The sequence below is a fragment of the Cladophialophora bantiana genome (genome assembly GCF_000835475.1).
Source record: "Cladophialophora bantiana CBS 173.52 unplaced genomic scaffold supercont1.10, whole genome shotgun sequence".
Lineage (NCBI taxonomy): Eukaryota > Fungi > Ascomycota > Eurotiomycetes > Chaetothyriales > Herpotrichiellaceae > Cladophialophora > Cladophialophora bantiana.
The window spans coordinates 1,313,134-1,332,934 of record NW_015971584.1 but is presented as its reverse complement, the minus strand read 5'-3'; the positions used below and the strand labels follow the sequence as shown (position 1 = coordinate 1,332,934).

General features: G+C 51.8%; 9 protein-coding genes across 9 annotated transcripts; 5 read left to right on the top strand and 4 right to left on the bottom strand.

Annotated features, from left to right (window-relative positions):
• Positions 1–821: 821 nt before the first annotated feature.
• Z519_07382 (uncharacterized protein) lies at positions 822–1,082 on the bottom strand (the record flags this gene model as incomplete). The annotated part of the gene is made up of 1 exon (XM_016765117.1): positions 822–1,082. One exon carries the CDS (start codon positions 1,080–1,082, stop codon positions 822–824), a length of 261 nt encoding a protein of 86 aa, XP_016619067.1.
• An 816-nt stretch (positions 1,083–1,898) lies between these two features.
• Z519_07381 (uncharacterized protein) lies at positions 1,899–2,268 on the top strand (the record flags this gene model as incomplete). Its single annotated transcript, XM_016765116.1, has 2 exons — positions 1,899–2,148; positions 2,231–2,268. 2 exons carry the CDS (start codon positions 1,899–1,901, stop codon positions 2,266–2,268), a joined length of 288 nt encoding a protein of 95 aa, XP_016619066.1.
• Positions 2,269–2,962: 694 nt separating this feature from the next.
• Z519_07380 (uncharacterized protein) lies at positions 2,963–3,812 on the top strand (the record flags this gene model as incomplete). Its single annotated transcript, XM_016765115.1, has 2 exons — positions 2,963–3,431; positions 3,508–3,812. The coding sequence occupies 2 exons, from the start codon at positions 2,963–2,965 to the stop codon at positions 3,810–3,812; spliced, it is 774 nt and encodes a 257-aa protein (XP_016619065.1).
• Positions 3,813–5,375: 1,563 nt separating this feature from the next.
• On the top strand, positions 5,376–6,212 carry Z519_07379 (uncharacterized protein; the record flags this gene model as incomplete). Its single annotated transcript, XM_016765114.1, has 3 exons — positions 5,376–5,421; positions 5,484–5,779; positions 5,847–6,212. 3 exons carry the CDS (start codon positions 5,376–5,378, stop codon positions 6,210–6,212), a joined length of 708 nt encoding a protein of 235 aa, XP_016619064.1.
• Positions 6,213–7,376: 1,164 nt separating this feature from the next.
• On the bottom strand, positions 7,377–10,293 carry Z519_07378 (uncharacterized protein; the record flags this gene model as incomplete). Its single annotated transcript, XM_016765113.1, has 3 exons — positions 7,377–7,615; positions 7,691–10,147; positions 10,218–10,293. 3 exons carry the CDS (start codon positions 10,291–10,293, stop codon positions 7,377–7,379), a joined length of 2,772 nt encoding a protein of 923 aa, XP_016619063.1.
• Positions 10,294–10,776: 483 nt separating this feature from the next.
• Positions 10,777–11,560, top strand: Z519_07377 (uncharacterized protein; the record flags this gene model as incomplete). Its single annotated transcript, XM_016765112.1, has 2 exons — positions 10,777–10,829; positions 10,894–11,560. 2 exons carry the CDS (start codon positions 10,777–10,779, stop codon positions 11,558–11,560), a joined length of 720 nt encoding a protein of 239 aa, XP_016619062.1.
• A 1,093-nt stretch (positions 11,561–12,653) lies between these two features.
• On the bottom strand, positions 12,654–13,723 carry Z519_07376 (uncharacterized protein; the record flags this gene model as incomplete). The annotated part of the gene is made up of 3 exons (XM_016765111.1): positions 12,654–13,218; positions 13,278–13,552; positions 13,607–13,723. 3 exons carry the CDS (start codon positions 13,721–13,723, stop codon positions 12,654–12,656), a joined length of 957 nt encoding a protein of 318 aa, XP_016619061.1.
• Positions 13,724–16,884: 3,161 nt separating this feature from the next.
• Z519_07375 (uncharacterized protein) lies at positions 16,885–17,814 on the bottom strand (the record flags this gene model as incomplete). The annotated part of the gene is made up of 2 exons (XM_016765110.1): positions 16,885–17,210; positions 17,274–17,814. The coding sequence occupies 2 exons, from the start codon at positions 17,812–17,814 to the stop codon at positions 16,885–16,887; spliced, it is 867 nt and encodes a 288-aa protein (XP_016619060.1).
• Positions 17,815–18,634: 820 nt separating this feature from the next.
• On the top strand, positions 18,635–19,345 carry Z519_07374 (uncharacterized protein; the record flags this gene model as incomplete). Its single annotated transcript, XM_016765109.1, has 1 exon — positions 18,635–19,345. One exon carries the CDS (start codon positions 18,635–18,637, stop codon positions 19,343–19,345), a length of 711 nt encoding a protein of 236 aa, XP_016619059.1.
• Between the last annotated feature and the right edge of the window lie 456 nt (positions 19,346–19,801).

Here is a 19,801-nt window from a genome sequence, read left to right as displayed (position 1 = left end):
AAGGACCGCGAGACTATTCCAGTTTCGGCCAACTTATATCCTGCTCTCCCTTCAACGATGCCAGGAAGAGGGGGATGTTCCTCATTAACACTTTACTAAGTTCACCTTCACCACCTATCAACGACAAGATGTCCCATGTTGCTCCCACTTTCCCTCTGCCGATGGAGAATACTTTCCCCTTTGACACGGGCGGGATCGGATCTTGGTTTCGGTGTGCAGACCTGGCGGATATCTTTGACCTACTTCTTCGGGGAATTGAGATCCTATACATCAGTTTCCACCTTGGACCAGGGAACTACGTCCCATTGGGAGTCGGTAAGACACCTAACATCAGCGTCGTCAAGAACAGCGCCCTTCCGCACGAGTCCATACAGGTCCATCAGGCCTTCTTTAACAGCCACTGTACACGACAACTGCCGCTCATAATTGAGGATGGGATAGCCGAAGAGGGGCAGTGATAGCAAGTATGCCCCTGTCGCGATATAGCTGCTGTGCAGAATATGGCTACCGTGGCTGTCTCGTTTCGGCGCGGGTATGTAGTTGATGACGATGGCGTTCCACAGGGCAGCTCTACAAGTAGCAAACCATCAGTCTCACCAGAGGTGGCACTGAGATGGGGGAAGAAAAAACTCACAATGTACCGTTGACGAGCCATCTCGGGTAGCGTCCTCGACGGAGTGAGCGTTCCAATCGATCTATCCCGGCGAGAAGGCGTTGTAGGTCAGTCATCAGCATGCCCTGGATGACTTTGCGCTTCACTATCGGGTCCTCTTGGTACTTCCCCCCCTGTTGGCCTGAAACTGGCCCACACAGTTAGAGTCTCAGACAGCATGTTTCTTAGTTGGGTGCTTGCCAATATTCGTTGTCTCAGACGGCCCTTCAGCTGCATGCAAGTCGATTGTCGACGAGTGGCTGCCATTGAATAATCTTCGATAGCTTCTGACATGATCCAGCGCATTCCGCCTCAGTCCACCAGCATTGAATGGTGGCGGCGGTATCCGACCTCTACCTCCTGCGGGCGACGCAATAGACGTGGGCTGCAATGCAGTTGCGTCGCTTCCCAGCCTCGGAGCCACGTCCATTGCGTCGCCTCGTTGCGAAACTCAAGATTGTTAGAGAAAGCGACGACTTGTTAGGCCAACAACTAGAGCAAAAGAATGTTGAGGGAAAGTAACGAGAGCACAAGCACAAGCAATCGACTGTATGTATGTTTATTCAGACGCAGGGTGGTAGCCTTGCTCTGTAGCAAGAAGGCGCTCGGGGAGTTGAGGGGGTGATGGAGCGATGGAGTGAGTGGAGCCCCCAAGCAATTCGGGCATAGGCCCCACTAATTAATATTAATAGCATAATCCAGCCTAATCTACCAAGTAGTTGCGAGTATCAACAGCAGCTTGTCGCTCCTCATGGGAACCATGTAAACACGTGTTCGGCAGAAAGCATGGATCCTCAAACCATCGAATTCTCGAAAGAGAAGATTAGCCCCGTATTCTGCGAGTCGGACTGCCTGGATTACCGCCACTTGTGTTGCTCCTCAGAGAGGAGCAAAAGAACCTGCTGCGAATACGAGGCAGATTCACGGCAGATGCAGAAGGCGTTATCGTAGCCTGGTGAGATATTTCAGTCCTGCACGTAGGTATTCGCTTTTGACATGGCCGCGGGGAACGTCGCTCTTGGTGGCTGATGCAAGGATGCAAGGCAACCGTGCACAGGAACGCCGTTCAGGTTGCCTTTCTCGTGACCAGCCTCAGCCGCATCCAGGTAGCTATATATCTCCCGAAATCCGCACCTAGAGGACTCGAGGACCGTGACAGGTTCCACTCCGGTTTCTTCTGGCACGCGTACTCAGCCTCTTTTTAGCTGATCTACCCAACATTCAGTGGTGGGCTAAGGTCGACGGAATGGCGCTTGCTCGGGGCAGTTGCGCCAAATCTGATCTCGACAAGCTGGGTCTGGCCGAACTTGATCCTGAGAAGGTTGGACTTGGCGGCACTGATCCAGCCGCTGAAGAACAGTACCATCTTGAATTCGCCACGAACCGCTACAGACCGGCCGCGTATGCTGGCAGGGTCGACGAATTTCTTGCTGAGCTATTCCATCCTGCTCCGACGCCCTTGGTTCTGGATCACCACCTGGCCGTGACGAGCGGGGGTAAGACAGTTATCCAGGCAAGTTCCATCAAGATCCTGTCTACATGATTGCTCATATCCATATCCTGACCTTACACATGCAGGTCCGATTCGGCCTGTCCGAGCATGGAATCTTGACTAATGCTTCCATCCGATCTGCCGGTCAAGATCCATGTACCAGGATTTTCAAAAGATCATCTCGCCGATTCCTGTTTCTGGTTACCACAGAGGCAATCCTTGGAATAAAAGCCGTTTCTCGAACTCGGAGAGTCTGGTTCAGCCAAGCACTCTTCGCTTACAGCCTGGAAGCAAGGGGTGATTCCTCCCAGAACTTAATGCGGCATTGACTGATGATCTGATTATCAGCCTCTGTTGTGGTAAGAACAGAAAATCTGCCATATGTGATTCTTGATTGCTAATTTCGGATGCTCCTCCCTAGGGTGTTGGTCTTGGGAGTCTCTTTTTTCTTCGGACTGAACTTCTCTATATTTTCCACCAGAGAGATTACGAATGCTTCTATCCTAGAACTCTTGAATGCCTCAACCGATCGCTGGGGTGAAACGATCATTAGAAGGTTCACGGTACATGCTGCATATTCATACGCAGTCTGTCCGGCGTCTAATGGACCACGTGTAGAACCTCCTTTCCGTGAGACCTAGGGCAGAGCTCGAGCGTGAGTACAAAGAGTCACATCGAAATTTCCAAAGGGACACAAATCGCTTTATCGACTGTTTGCAAAGATACAGACATTGTGAGTGGAACTTCAACCATTGACCGATGTTGTTACCGTATGGGTAACATCGATCAAAATCGTCTCAGCGTCAACACAGCCCACAATGTCTTTGACTCAATCTGCTCATGGGGCAGAAGCAGGCGAACATGTGTCCATGATGCCGAAGGAAGCTCTTTGCGATTCCCTATATACTCTCGGCGAGACGTTGGCTCAACTGGCAACGTCGAACAGAGACATTTGTGAGAGCCTAATCGACGAACGTGAGAAGATCAAGTGCCACACGGCAGCCAAAGGTGTCAGCATGGGCCTCTCATTGTATGCAGGATGCTCGACCTTCTCGACCGTACAAGTGGCTCAAACAGTAGCTGCGACCTCTCTTGCGCCAGAAGCTCTGGCTTCAGCTGGGCTTGCCGGCTATTCAGGAGATGTGAACCTGACGACAACAATTTTATGCTTCAATCCACTCGTCTTGGCCGCAGCGGGTGGAATGACCACTGTTCTCGCATACGCGCTGTACAAGAAAAATGAGCAACGAAAGGAGTTCGACAAACACATTAGTTATCATAAGACCAGTAAGTATTTGTCGAGCCACCAATCTGGACGATAATGCCAACTCCACGAGACTGACCACCTCATGTAATTTTCCAGTGAGGGACGTTATCTGCCAGGCCTGGGGCCTCGCGCACGATACCGAGCAATGTTTGATGTGGGTCCACTGCACCGACGCACAGGATCGGAACAGTGCCGAGTTCCTCGACCAAGCCGCACGAGACAACTGGAGACGATTCATCCAGCAATTAAGGAGCATTGCAGGCGGGCAGGCTACCGCAGAGGAAATGACCGCCAGCTTTGTCTTGACGTACCTTGAGACTCAACGACAGACCATGTGCCGAATTCGAGACGATGACACGCAGCTTTACCAGGGAGTGATGAGCCACTACCAGCGCAGATGATGGTGCGGCCTTGCCCTGACTATGTGTCCCCTACGCCCGAAGGACATGCAGAGACCATTTTGAGCAGCGGGATTGCTTCGAATTTCTCTAGACAATGGTAGAGAGCATGACAGTTTATTTAGGTACTTCATTCACCTTTGTATGCAAAGATAACTTTTGCACGAAATGACGGTAGATTGATAGCAATGGACCTAGAAGATAGTCATAGCGACAACCCTCGGCAGGCTTATATTGAGATACATTCCTCCAGCGGCAACAAATTGAGCGCGGTCTTCGAGAAAGGGAATAAAAAGAGACTTCCTCCAGCAAGGATGGCATCTCTCAACCTTCATCAGTCACATTGATGCCACATTTGATCACAAGTCTGAGCCAACCTTAACAAATCGATTTCAAAGACCACCCACCGAGAAAAGTAATGAGTGGAGAGAGATTCAATCCCAACGGAAGAGCGAGAATACCGGACTATTTAAGATCGAAGGAAAATAGGAGGGGCTTCCCACTAAGGGCTTACAGAGTGTCACGAGAAGCTGGAAGGAGGGCACTAGATTCAAGCGAACATTCATCTATACACTCATCTGACCAAGATACCAAGTACTAATTCTTCAAGTTTTTTTGTTCACTTCCACTCTATAGAGAGTATTTCCTCCGTACTAAACTATCGTGGAAGAAGATCATTTTTAAGTATAACGATCCAATACCCTTCAATTACATCTGACCCTTTGAATCTGAATTATATTCGCGAGTTCCCCTGCTGAGAGCATCCAAAAGATACACAATAGGCCAAACTCGTCCCAAGCGGTTCTTCGTGATCGTTGTCGTACCTCCGAAAAATGCCAATATTACATGGACGAAGCTCGACCGAATAGGCCTGGCACAGTATTCCCCAATTGGAGCCCTGTGGCACAGTACGCATCTCCTATTGTGCTTTTAGACCGATGGTGCGGGACAGAAACACCATCCGTTGGTCATGTGTTAAGGCTGCTCGCTCGCTGTGTTGCGGCCTGTATCGCGATAGTAGATGACAGGTTTTTTTCCCGGGGGGGGGGGGGGGGGGGGGGGAGCAGAATCAACTTCTTGATTTGAGGAACTCCGTCCATCCATAGATGCTGGTGTTCAGCTGAGCCACAAAGGTATGCCCGCAAACGCCACGTCCAATGTCTACTTGTATATTGATACCCGTATAGATTTTGAAGCCCTCGTGCTCAACCTTGTGTGAGCCCTCCAGAGTCTTCCTATCTTAAAGATTTCTTTCAGAGGGAGTGGCTAGGGGGAATAACAGTAAGCAGCTTTAGAGGTCTACACGCGATGGAGCGATTAGAATAAAAGGAGAGTACGAGGATGAGCGAGGTGAGTCGCACGTGAGCTCTGAGTAGCCTCGTTATTATTCATCTTTAATGCCAAGGAATTTCCCCAGATTTCCCAAAACGATCTTGTCAAGGGACAATGTGTCCATTCGGGGCCGAGTAATAGCCAGTTTGAGCAATCCGTACTCTATACATGTCAAGGCCGTAGTCCATTCCTTTGGTTTCTGCACTTCCCGGGCTTGGGTCCTAAACATCTAACATGTCTTCATCACCTCCGCAGAAAGTCTCACTCTACTCCGTCAATGGTACGGCTCCTCGTTAACCCCCCCTCGGACTGTCCCTGATTCTTACTAAATTGCATTGACAGATCTTAAAAACGCAACCGACGACGCCCTCGCACCGTACCTCACGACCCTCCCAAGACCCTACGCCTTCAAGCAAGAACATTACACGACAAATGTAAAGCTTGCCCTGGGGTACACAGCCGTGCTCATAGCGGGCGTACTCTTCTATGCGGATTGGAAACTCGGCTGGGATGCCACAAAGGCATACACAGGTCCTGCATGTGTCGCATACTTTGTGCTGAATAGCGCATTAACGTACTGGATCTGGGCGGTGGAGGCGGGGACTGTATTTGTTGGTGTCAGAGAGGGAGGGCAGAAGGTTTGTCACTCCTGACCCCATTTATTGTTATAACAGATGCGGGCAATTGACACAGGCTTGATGCTAGATCACACTGCGCTCGTCCGCGACGAAACACTCCCCCGTTTACAAACTGAAAGTCACCTACTCGGCCCCCGCGACCGGTAAGAAATGGGAAGACAAGGAAATCACCGGAAACTACACACAATGGTTCAACACCCACGGCTATCTGCAGCACAAGGAACTCCAAGCGTGGCTCAGCGGCAATATTGACGTGTTGAGGACTGCACAGGAGGAGATGGCCAAGAAGGACAAATCAGACCGGATTCCCGTCATGATGCCCGCCGTGCAGGCCGATCATGGAGCTGAACACGTAACCACCGTTTCGTCCGGTGCGGAAACAAGTCCAGCGTCTTCCGGTGCGAAGAAGGGGCGGTCGAAGAAAAAGGCCTGATTGCGTTCAGAGACTTGCGCAGCCAATAAGTCACTACATTCTCCTGTCGTCCCCCTGGACTCATACTGTCCTGCTATGTACGCCGACGAAGAAAGACGCTGGCCAGGAAGCGGCCTCACCCCCGAATCTTTGGAGCATGACGGCGCTTCACTATTTCATTTACATCATCTACACAGATCACTTGCGAGCGGTGACATCGACTTTTCGACCGTGGACTCAGCAGACACATTTCGTCAGCCCCCAACCAGAGATATCTCTCTACATGGCATCGGATTCAATTTGTCTCAATAACCTTGCCATCTAAATGTGCGGCAACCAATTAAGCAGAGAGGGACCTTTGGATCGATCGGACAGCCCTTTCCAACCAGGACGAGGCAGAGAAACCACATGTTCAACCAATCAACCAATCAAGCAACCCCGTCAAAAATACCCTCTAACAACGTCCCGAAATTCCAACAAATGCGACGAAACCAAGGCATTCGGCCGACATGCGCACGAGCATCTGCTTGCAAGGTACTGAACTAAGTGGAATCTACAGATCCCATCCAACCCAGCACCGCCAGGCGAAAATTGACTAGCGAGCTCGACCTCGACCTCGACCCTCGACCTCTGAAGACCACGGGAAGTTTCGTCGGCTTGGGGAATCTGGCATAAAGCCCGCCGACCTTCATGTTGTATTGTTGCAGAGATATAGACTTTGGACGTATACTCTCGTGAATAGAAAGGCGGAGAGGCATGGAGGGAGGTGTCAGCCGCCTGGAATCGCTCAGATAGACGACCGAAAAGGGAGGGGAGAAAATACTGGACTTGAGAACGCGAACAGTCTATGACGCCCCGGTTGGGTCGGGCTTTCAAATAGCACGAGTTCTTTCCTTTTCCTCTTGACGTAAATTCCATTTTCCCTCCCGACCCGTTTGGGAGGTTACGAAATACCTAATGACAAAAAAGCCCATGGTCCACGTCTCAATTGTTTCTGATCGGTTGCGACTTCGATCGGGCGAGTTTGGATATCCGTTTCTGCTCTATGGCGGACTGCCCTGTCAGTCTCCAGGCGTAGGTCAGACTCCGTGCCTGCTACCCTGCCTCTTAATACCGTTCGCAGCGGTCGCAATGATTTTCCTCTCCCTCTCCATTCCCATCCCATTCGGTTCAAGCTTTGGACGTTTAGGACAGCGCCCCAATGATGCCCTGCGCGAGGCCCCCTCCAGTCTCGTCCGTCCTCACACTAACCTTGACAGTGACGCCCGCCTTGGCCGAATGCACCATTTTCACCAGGGCCGCCACTCTTCCACCGGTGACCGACTTGCCGTACATTTTCAGAGTGTGGGTTGTGCTGGATAAAACCACATCGGTGCCATCAAGGGCTTGCAGAGAGAGCGCCTGCGAGAGTTGTTCCGTCGCGTCTACAAGATCGTACACGTTAGCAATGCAACCAAGACCACATATCAAAAGTTCCAAGGAAGGGTGCGCATGCTTACCAGCCAAAGTCTTGACATTTCCCAACACCAACGTCTCGCTAACTTCCTCCCCGTTCGCTCCTGTCCCCTCCCAGATGTGATCAAAATTTCCCGCGAATGCCGGACTGACGAAGTCCGCGCCTGTCAACTCTAGATTCTCAACTTCATATTCATCTTCATAGCCTCCTTCTTCGGCTTCACCTGTCGTCGGGTCAATTTCTTTGCTTGTGAATTTAAGGACGTTCGTGAATGTGGTGACAGGGAAGGCGGATATGCCACCAAGTTTGCGGAATGCAACATACACAACGCCCGGTTCGTTGGTTTTCAGGGTGGTGGCGGGAATGATGAATTCTTCTTCAAGGGTGGGTTCTTCCTCGTCGGCAGGGGAGGCTAGGACAGTCACGTTCTCGAGGACAGTTTGCTCAAGGGTGTTCTTGATATCGTATTGAATAACGACATGTTCTTTGAAGACGTGTTTCACAGCCGACACGACGTATTCGGTCTCGCTTTCTGTAAGTTCAACTACAGCACTCGATTTCAGGACCGGGCCGTATGCTGCAAGCTCGGGTATTCTGGCGAAGATCTGTGTATATTTCTGTGCGGCTGCTGCACCAGCGGCCGGTCCTTCTGCAGCTCCGTTTGCCTTGGGTTTTGCCGGTCCCGTACTCGGTGCTTTCAGTGTAGGTGTTGCGGTCGTGAGTTTCTTTGTACGTTCTTCTGCCAATGCTTGCTCGTGAGATACCACCGGCACCGACTTTATATCGAATGCCCTGGCAAACACTGACTTATCGTCCGATGTCACGTACATGACCAGCTTGTGTTCGAAGGTTGATAGCGAGAACATCGAGTCATTTTTAATGAAGCGATCTGCGATATCGTCTTCTTCCTGCATCAGCCGCAGATTCAGCGCTGCCCTGTCGCGCACCTCGTCGTCCGTGTCGTCTAGACATCTCGTCAACAGAACCTGCACACTCTTTTTGACCTCAGGGTCCTTCTGCCCGACGCCAAACTTCGCAAGGGCAGTTACCGCTGCTGCGCGAACCAAGGCGTTCTCCAGCACGACTCGATTGTAGATATAGCGGATGTATTTTGTAGGTTGCGGCGTCTTTGGTCCCTCGACACCGATGAGATGCAAAATCCGCACCGCCAACTTGGTGAACTCGCAGTCTTCAATGAACTCGCACAAGTGAGACAGTGTCTCTTCTTTGCTTCCCGGAACAAATTTGATCAGATCGAACATACTCTCCACCACGGCACGTTTGAATTCGTACCCCCCTTCGTCTCTCAGAATACCGCTCAAGAAGGTAAGCATGCCGGCCTGTTTGCTGGGGAATTTCATGCAGAGCGTCCGGATAGCTTCGACAATGGTAATCTTGAACTCATCCGTAATCTCGGTCATGAAGCCGGATATTTGCTTCATGAGCCGGTCTACGCTGGCTTCATTGCCGGTCTTCAGTAACGTCGTGATTGCGAACGTAGCGATCGATCGATTGCTGTTCGAGATCAGAGCCTCAATATCGGGATTGGCGGAATGGACGGCTTGGGGTTTGAACGAGGCGAAAGAATGAAGAATACGGATGGCCGCAAATTTCGTGACCGCTCTCGGTGAAGTCAAAAAAGATTGCAAGACATGGATGGCCTGCGCGGCCTCGGCGTCGGTCACATCTGGCATGCTGCAAATGGCTTTGGCAGCTTCGAAATTCACCATCTCGCTCTTGTGCCGCAGCCAAGTATCCAACATCTGCATCATAGATTTTCTGAGGCTGGGATCCTCCTCGGCGAGGCGGGCAGCCAGCCGAACCAGCATCATGACTCCAGCCGGACTCTTGACTGCTCCTGCAGCGCCGTACTGTTGCACCATCTTGACCAGAGCCATTCGGTCGTGTGACCGCATCTGATATAACAGACCAATTGCGTGATATTGGTTCATGTAGTTGGTGTTTGCAGCGGCCAGTGAATGCTGCGAGCCACCCCCGAAACTCAGAAACCCACCACTGGGTTTGGAAGAGGAAGCGGCCTCTTGAGTCTCACTCTGCCACCTCCTGACCACATCTCTGGCAATTGGAAGTAAATGGTACGATGAAACCAACGCCGCCGAAGAGACCGCGGGGGACTTATCCACAATAGCGGTCTTGATTAGCCTTTCAATACCCTGAACCGTCGTAGCGTCTATAATCCTGCAGAGAGCCCGGATAGCATTTGCCTTGTAGATGATCTCGCTGCCCACAGTCATATCCTTCATAATGATACTCGTGGACATGATGACATCCTCAGCGGTATGTGCCAGCTCTTTCAGTATCAAATAGACCATTTGACGCAGCGAGGGATCCTTGTTCTGGAACAACTTTGAGATTCCGAAAAAAAGAGTGGTGGCTTCGTTCGTGGGGAATTTCTCTCCCGTAAAGAGGAGGACGGCGATCTTGGTGAGCAGAGTGCGGCATTTTCGAGGCGATATAGGTGAGGAGTTGAACAGCCGAGCTAAGGAGATATGGGTCAATCTTTGCAAAAGGTATGTTGAGCAGTGAGAGGCAAACGGGGGGAGGAATACCATCTTGGAAAACAGAAGTTCGATCCAGCTTGAAGCCGGAGTGTTCGGCATCCTCGTCTTTCTTTGCGTAACTCATATTGAACAGTAGCACCACGCACGCATTCAGTCGATGGGTTGGTAGAGATTCAGGATGACAAGCATGCCCCTGGGGCAAGAACGAGCTGGTACGGGGATTCTGTATGCCACTACCGGAGAATCATTTCGCAGGATTAAAACTGGGAACAAGGAGGGACGTGAAGCGAACAGGAATAGATGTCTGTCAATCGGAGGGAGAAACTTGGCTTGTTGCCAATGCTGTCGAGGCCTCTGGTCTGCCGTCAGGCGTGGGCCGGAGTTGTCGACGGTGTCCTCCTCCATTGCCAATAATTTGTGCGGAGTCTTTGCAACAGCCACAGCTCTCAGCACCAGCCACATTGTGGCTTTCATCCTTCACGCCACTTGGAAGGCTGCTGATGAGAATGGAATCTTGATATTTCTTGATATTTCTTCTCATTGTCTCCGAGAGACTCTTTCTCCCTCAGTATCCTTTCTTTTCTGCCTCCGCCCTTCTTGGCTCACAATGGATATGCCTGTCAATGTTCCCGTCGATGATCCAAATGCAGACACAGAATGGTTCGTCTCGCCCCTTCCCCAGTGCTTCTCCTCCCGCCTAACATGGTTTCTGTGACATATACAGGAACGACATCCTTCGCAAACATGGCATCATCCCCGAAAAGCAACCGGATCCGGAACCAATAATTCAAGAAGCTTTACTTGAAGCGGTGAAGAAGGCTCATGAGAACCGGCTAGAAGACAAAGATCTAGATGCACTTCATGACCTCGAAGACGAGGAAGATGAAGCATTTCTAGAGATTTATCGCCGGAAACGCCTCGCCGAGCTTGCAAGCTTGCAGAAAAAGTCACTTTATGGTCAAGTCTTTGGGCTTCAAAAGCCAGATTATGCGCGGGATGTCACGGAGGAATCTTCCAAGGCATATGTTTTAGTTAATTTAACATCTTCCCTAGGCACCAATGTCGAGTCTCGGGTCCTGTCCGACATCTGGAGACAAGCCGCAAGAAAATTCGGAGACATCAAGTTTTGCGAGATGCGTGCCGATCTGTGTATCGAGGGCTATCCCGAGAAGAACACGCCGACCATTCTAGTCTACAAGGATGGTGATATCAAGCGCCAAGTTGTTACTCTGGCCCAGCTCAACAGTGTGAGAACAAGCCTGGAAGATCTTGAGCGCCTCCTTGTTGAGGTCGGCGCGCTCACGGAGAATGACATGCGGCTCAAAGGAAAGGAGGATGACGATGAGATGAAAAACGATCAAGACGATGACGATGATGACGACTGGGACTGATCAAGTGATTCTTTCCAATTGATTTGCACAGCCTTCATCCTAAGCCAGGCTGATACTATGAACCGTGGCCATTGGCCAATGTGGGAGAGCCATGCGAGCTCTGCTACGCAAGCTCTCACACGTACATGATTCCAAAGGCCCGAGCCGATCCATTTTGACCATAACACTATCTGGTTACCCAACAGCTTCCAAGACTAGCCGCCTTTGCACATATTGGAGCTCTCAAACTTTCTACGCCTACGTGGCCGGAACGTCGTGCATGGGACGAGGCCTTAAGGCGACCCGGCGATGCCCAACAATATAATTCGATTCATCCAGGGTCGGTGCCGCTGCTGCGAATCGCCAACGCCACTGAGAGATATGCGTCCTTGATCATGGATCTCAGATTCTTAGAACTCAAACGGTGGTACCATTGTCCAATTAACAGTGGTTGGTACGTCTGTCCAGCATATAAAGCCAGCAACGGCATCTTGACCAGTTGAGGCAAGGGGGTGGTGGTCCAGAAGTTTTCAGGGCTCGCGTATCTCATTCGGTAATCGGATTCGGCAGAACAAGATGGTGTGTGACCTAGAAATGTCCTCTATTTCCAGAAAACGGTGGTCTTCGGTGCAGATAGGCGGTAGGGTCGTAATTGATACATGTGTTCGCTCGTCGCGCCCATGTGGGAGAAGGGTTCGGCTGACCTAAGGTAGCCAAGACCCATTTGTCAGAAACGGGCACGATCCACTTAGGTAAAGGGCCGAAGAGCGTTGCATGCAAATCTCCGTGCCCTTGCAGAGCTGCATGCTGAGATAGCTGTGGGGACTGGAGGAATTTTTGTGATAAAGGTTCCTGGTAATCTCTCGCGGGACGCAGTGGACCCAGGAAAGTCGCCGGGTTCGCCTTTGGGAGACATTTCGCCTCGTCGTATTGGAAAGGTGAACAGACTGCACAAATCACGCTGACAGAATTCCTCCAAATGCGTGGCCTTTCGCTTGACATAGCAGCAACCAATACTCCTGAGCGCCAACGCTTGGTCATAGAACTTTGAAACAGAGGTGTAGGGATAGTTGGAGAGGTGAGGCTCAAGTTTCTGGGGAGCGATGAACAGAACTCATATCAGCTCATCACGCCCTCCAGCGACGGCACTCTCAGCAATCGCCAGTCGAACATCACTTTCGAGGAAGATAGGCCCCTGGCCGTCGCATCTCGCCATCTTTTTTAAGCGCTCACAGACATCGCCGACGTCCACCAGACCCTTGCGGAAGAGTTCGTGGGCTTGAATGTAGTCCCAGGTGGCGCCGGCCCCCAGTAAAGGTTCTCCAGTGTCATTGTCCACCGTGATAGTCCTTAATGTGCCAAAGTGGGCGTATTTGGAGCTGATATCGAAGGATGAACCACTGCTGCTAGCCGGAGAGCGGTCTTTTGAATGTCGATCAGTGGGGACGTACCCCAACGGCCCGATCAACTCATCTGGCTCTTCCAGAAACGGTGTCGGACCATTCGACGCCGCACCAGATGTAGCACGAAGGATCTCGTTCTCGGTTGCAATTTTCGCGAGCTCGCGCCGCAGCCTCTCGTTTTCGCCGTTCAGGGTCACCGACTGGTGTTGCAGGCTTGTCAACTTCGCCTCGAGATCCTTCACGTGTTTCTCCTTGCGCTCTCGAAACGCTCGTTGGCTGAGGTTCACTGTTAGAATCATTTACTTCCCGAGAGGTCTAGATTTCAGTGGTCTTACGCAGCTCTGTTTTGTGCCTTCCTGCGGCTTTGCTGGGGTGTCAAGGTGTCCTTCTCTTCGCTGCTGCTTCTTGCTACCGTAGGTTCATCAGGCGTCACATCGACTGCAGGTGCAGTGAGACTTGTCATATCCACTTCTGGCATGGACACCATCGAGTCATGGCGTCCTTGGATCGCTGGAGATTGAGTGGGTGCCTGATGCGGCTGGGCGAGAAACGTGGCAGGGTCATAGTGGAAGCTTTGCTGAAATGCCGCAAAGGCGGCGTCATACTGATCCTACAAGACAGTTAGCCGCATTCTCAGACACCTCACGAACAGGGAGCAGCTCACAGAAGGAGGAGCAGTCCTGAACTCGTCCAGATGACTTGTTTGTGTGGTGGAAGGGGTGTGAGGCAAGCCAAAGAACTGATAGGGCTGCGGGGCTGAGGTGAAGTACGAGAAGTCCATGATACGACTGATTCAGGACGTGGAGTATAGAATTGAAGCTGGAATATCTCAAATATGTGTACCGCAACGTCTCCTGAAATACGTTCCTCCTCTTGTATCTTACACGCAGTTGAACCAGATGTCCCCGTCGATAAGCGTGGCAACAAGTATCAATATCCTCTGGGAAAGGGGTCTAGATCAGGACAAAGGCCGATCGCTTTCACATGCGTGAAGTCGCAATGGAGATGGCCGCAGGAAGAGTGGAGGGAACAGCAGAGTGGCAATGATACGCAGGCGGTTCACAGGAAGGAGGACGTGAGCGGCGCAGCTGGGAACGTTTCAACGAACTGGCGGCGGAAGATGCATCGTGCGAGTTCGGAGTATCTTGGGGAGGGGGAAATATTAGCAGAAGGTGAATGATGAATCGTCTAAGCTGTCAGGGTGGGCGACAACTAGGGAGAGCTTTTGGTAGCTCTACGTCGTTCCTCTCAACGGGCACAGAGTAGGTGTGAATAGACTTTCAGGAGGCGATACCGAGGGAGCAAGTTCTCGAAGGAATTGGGAATTTGGGAATTGGAGAGAAGGGGACTGTTGTGAAACTGACGACGAGGTAGAAGGATTTGAGGGCGATCGCGCAAGGGAATCTGCAGGGCAAGTCTTGACTGTGGCATCCGGATTCGCGCTGTCGCACAGTTGGAGATGCCCGTGGCCGGGGCGTGGAGGGGGTATCAGGGCCGCCCAGTGGCCCCTAAGTGGCCGAGCTGACTTAGTTAAAAGCCCTGTCTATCGCACGAGCACGTTTTAGGTACTCGGTCTACTCTGCTGGTAGAGGGCGGATGATTTGAGCGGACTCCCCTTTAGTGTCCTTTGGCCAATGGGCGGTCTATGTGGCCTGTGACCAGTGGCAGCTGGTACATTGGCCGTCACTATTTATGCGTCCGCAACCATCCAACTGTTTTCGCTGCAAGAACCAGGGCACCTAGCAGGGCCTGTCGTCGGGGACTTGGGAAAGGGAATCGGGCGTGGGATTGAGAGTGGGGGCCGTCCCGAGGTGGTAGAGGCGGAACTCATTGGGGAGATACAACGGTACTGGGTACAAGGTACACTATACCTACAAGTACATTCATCCAGGACTTGACGGTAATGAAAGGCCAGATGCCAGAGCCAGATGGGCGAGATGGGTGGGCACTTGGTACACTGCAGTCCTGACTAAGGCAGCAATTAGCCAGGCCTCCCAAGGGCCAGAGCGACCAGTGAGATGAATCCCAAGTCGACACGCGCAGGAACCTACCTGGCCACCAGTGAATATGCAAACTCGTGGATGATTTTCCTCCATCCCACAACCAGCACCCACCACCCACCACCCACCATACGCCACTTCTGCAGCTAACGCAACATCTGCCGCCCAACCAAAGATAATCAGATGAATAGACAAGGGGGTTCGCGGACTGACTCAGCACGGTTCAGAGCCCGAGAGATGGCTCGATAGGCGGCTTGCCAGCGCTTTGCTTGAGCATGAGGCCTAGAAAAACGCCCCGTCAACCCGCAGCAACTCCATCTTCCAGCAAAACACAGGGGCAGCTGGTTTAGGGGGGCGATAGCCGCTGTTTCGAGCACTTGTACTCAGTACCGAGTACGGAGGCCGCAATATGCTCACTCCTATTCGATCCCAAGTCCATTGTCACGACTCGACTTCCTCCTATGAAAAGCGAAATGAAACAGGGCGAAGAGACGCGAGCGTATTGGTGGCAATCCTGCCTTGTGGCACGGGGAGCAAGAGAAAACTCTGCTGGGAGCAGATCGTGATCCAAGTCCCACTCCCCCTTTGAGCGTTCATGTTGCAGGACTGACTGTATACCGCTGTCCAGGATCCTTCCAGCCGGCGGCAGTTGAAATTTGACCGTAAGCACTCTCTTTGTCCGATCCTCTTCCCGGGTTTATTGAAGCCGAGACAGAGGAACCACCCAGCGCCACTCCATCCTAGGATATGGGAGACGCGAGAGAGTGGTCGAGAATCGCTCGTACATATGCCGCTGCAAGCGAGGCGGGAAGGGAAACAACAAAAGCTGGGGGCGAAACAACGTGGAAAGCGGGACAGCCAGTCGCCGAAGTAAGGCCCAGAGCACCCGTTGCCAGAAGTTATACGGAGTACCAGCCACTGCTCTGTTGTCGTCGTCGTCGTCGTCGTCTCGTTGCTTTTCTTTTTCTTATTCTCTGTGGGTAAAGTCTCAGCGATGAGCTGTTTCGAGCCCTTCGCAAATCCCTGCACACTCTCAGCTGCACAAGTGACAAAGCACGGACAAATCGACCACGAAAGATACCCCGTGCTCCGAGCATGGCCGAATCTCCCCAGCAATGACCACCATCCCTACATATCCTTGATACAATGTTGGTCACTTCTCCCACTAAGCATTCGAAGGCGGCGCACTTTACCAACCTTATTTCCGCCGTTGGACACCTGCGTACAACGAGGACAATAATAATGCTTAAGCTGGAATAAGCCCTGGATCGCTGTCTGTTGACAAGACCTTGTGCGCACTAGTCGGAAGATCATCCGTTCATTGAATGCGCATCTTGGGATTTGTGAGACTTCTGTTCCAATCAACAATCACACATCCCAATCAATCGCACCCAAAACGCTGTTCTCTGTCTCACACGCACTCAAAAACTGATGCGGGGCGAAATGTTCTCGCACTGTTAAAATCTCTGGGGGTTGCAGGGCTTGACTTGCAAGAGTTACTAGGGCTTGTGTATCGAAGAGTACTTTTCTGTCCGCTGCTGCTCCACCAGCCTCCAACCTTCGCCTGTCTCTATGGCCATAGTGCACAGGGCATGAAAAAGAGGGAACTTCCACCTTCGAAGCCCAAATGCCTGGGACCTGCATCCCAGTGCAACATGCTCCGTACTCTGAACGCCGTTGACATCATAGGTAGCTGCGGGGTCAGCTTTGCTTCTGCTTCTACCTCGTGCTTCTGCGTTGGCCGGGCTTCTGGGAAGAATATTGTTGGCTATCTCGTCCGTTGCTCGGGAATCACCTGACAGGAACAAGCTGAATATGCAATGTTCAACCGGATGCCAGTCGGGTTCTGCTTGGTTGTTGCTCTCCAGTACAACCGCAATGGTCGGGCCACCCCCGCCCGGTTAAAAAGCGCTTGGTCATCCGTCAAGCTGCAGTCTAGGCCTTAGTCCGCGTCGACGGGATCCCAGTCAGTCACCAAGTATTCGTCTAAATGGTCGATTGTCTGCATGTCTTCGTTGGAAATCTCAAAATGGCCAACATCGCCATTTGACCTAATTCGGTCTCGAGATACGCTTTTAGGTAGTGGAATATACCCGTGTTGAAGACTCCACCTGACCATCAGTTGCGCATGAGTGCATTTGTATTTCTTCGAGAGTGATACAATGGTCGGGTGCTCCATGCGCAGAGCTCTCGCAAGAGGAGCGTATGCCTCGATCAGGATGCCATACTTGCGACATGTTTCAACAATATCTGTCCTCGTATTGAATGCTAAATGCAGGAGGTCAGCGTGGTTGCTCGGAACACAAATGGTGTGAGATAGGACTAGCTCACGGTGGACTTCGATCTGGTTGACACACGGCATGATGCGTGGCTTGGAGGCAACAAGCTCGTCCAAATGCTTGATCCCAAAGTTACTGACCCCTCCGAGCTTGATCTCGCCATCCTGAATGGCGTCCTCGATAGCTCTCCAACTAGAGAGGCGAGCGCTCTTCCCTCCATATGGGCTATGAAGAAGGAACAAATCAATATAACCCAGGCCACTTGCTTCCACTGATTGTCTGATTGAGCGACGAGCAGTGTCATAGCTTGTGTTTGACGCCAGTTTAGAGGTGAAGAAGATGTTCTCTCGTGTCAAGCCAGAGGTGTTGCTGGCCTTGTCATTCAGGAAAGATAATATGGCCTGGCCGCAGGCTCGTTCATTTCGGTACATCTGAGCACTGTCGACCCCGCGATAGCCTGCTTCAAGGGCCCATACGACTGCCTGCGAGGCTTCTCGGTTTGACATCAGGTACACACCCAAGTGGATCTGAGGAATAGAGAGGCCATTCGGTAGAGGAAGTCGAGAGGACAGTGAGAAGCTGTTCGGCGCCATTGATGCTGCTGCGTATATATATATTCTCTCCTCTCTTTGCAGATAAGACGACGCCCTGGACATGGAACTTGGCCGGCAAGAGACCGATGAGTACGGATTCCCGCTACTTGTACCTAGCGGAATCAAATGCCGGTGGGGAGATTACTTAAGTGCTAGTGATGCTCAAGAGGTATTATGATTCGTCTTCAAAGGCCGGGAGATGCCATGTCAGAGGCGACCACTGTGAAAGCTGTAGGTGGCCGTTGGTGGTGTATTGATTCGCATGTGCCATGAGGCTGTCACATTAATTCCATTTCCGACCCTACGGTGCATCCCTATCAAAACAGCTCATTAAATATCCAGCGCGCAAACAAAGTTTCATCTTCGTCGATTGACGGCACAGTTTTGCGCGGCCTCAGAACGGGATTATTTCATCACTGGTGCTCCCCCCGTTTCCCCCAATTCTCTTGGGTACAATCTGGTGGCGAGGGAAAGAAACCCCATCGTTCAACCAACCTAGCGCACAATTCACAGCTTGTCCCCTTCAACTGTTTTTGCACGTCTTCACCGCCCCCAGTTTCCGCATGTCAACACCCTGTGGTCTCGGCACGTAGCATGAAGGCATAGTCCCGTCGAACGTGTCAATATTCCTGTTGTCTGATATATCGATGCCGCGTCTCTCATGATGCGCGCTTCGGACACGGATGCACCTAAGCCTGATGCCACTTCATCCTCGGCTTATCGCGGGCGGGAGACTTGCATGTGTCTTTTTTCCCTTTCAGAGCGGCTCCCTCAGTTTTGACGGCGCTTTTAGCACGGTGCTCGGGAGCTGCTAGCCAATATGGCGTTCTCGTCATCGTCGTCCGAAAGTAACTTCAGCGCACCGAGGTCTGTTCGCGATGCAGCGGTTACTGGCATCAGCAGCCCTTCAGAGGCGGGAAGCCACGGCAAACGCCCAGCAGGAGGAGGATTTCAATTCGACATCATCGCGTGGTTTCCAAAATATCAAAGCTGTCAGCGGTATTTTATAGATCATGCCCAGCACGAGCCGCTTGTCCAGGCATTCGCGTCATTTATCAACATTCTGCTCCCGTTCCAGCGTCAGCCGCATCCTGTCTACACCACGTCCGGATCTCGAAGTGGGAAAGCGCGGCTGGATAGAGATGCAGTGAGGCCTTCTGCTTCCGAAGCAACTGCCGCCGCCTCCGCTGTATCTCTCATTCCATATCTGCGACGGCTCGTGGTCACGGGAATGGATGTGCCCCAAGTCCTGCACGGATTTTTCGGCGACGACTGGAGAGCTGGGATTGGACCACAACGAGAGCAGGAAAGAAGGAACTACCTCTTTGCCGCCAAAAGTGGCGGGTGGGCGGCAGTCAAAAGAGACTATGATATACCCCCCTTGGAGACGGTACCCTTCATGCGGCCGCTGTATGACCCTACTGACGCCGAGGTTGAGGCGGCCGAGAGGACCTGGAGTGAGTGGCTAGCCGTTGAAGAATGGATGGTGGGCTCGCGTGCGCCAGATGACGGTGCGAATGATATTGCATAAAAGAGGTTATCACGGCATTTTGCGTTGGAACAAAGGATTCAATCAGCAAGCGGCGAAAGATGTCGCAAAATTGCCTGGTTAGTACTTGGGATGGAGTAATACTACGTCATGAAGGTCAATGGTTTCTTACATAGCGTCTCTTTCTTTTGCGCACGTCCTTTGTGACTGTGGGACGAATCAGCGTCAGAAAGGCCAGATTTTTGCGTCAGCCTTGCTCAGCCTCGCTCAGCCTTGCCAACCGGTTTTTGCTGTTTTAGCGCAAGGCTGCAGCCGCCCTAATCCGAGCGCGTCTTTGATTCAGAACCTAATAAACCTCCTCCATCACTGACGGCAATCATTCTTTTGTCATGGCTTTTTCAAGCCAGTGCTCCTGAATGCTGTAGTGGCGTGCGCCTCATCCCACAGTCGTATCATCTCATTGCAGCTTTCACTCTTTCACGCGAGCATCATTTATGA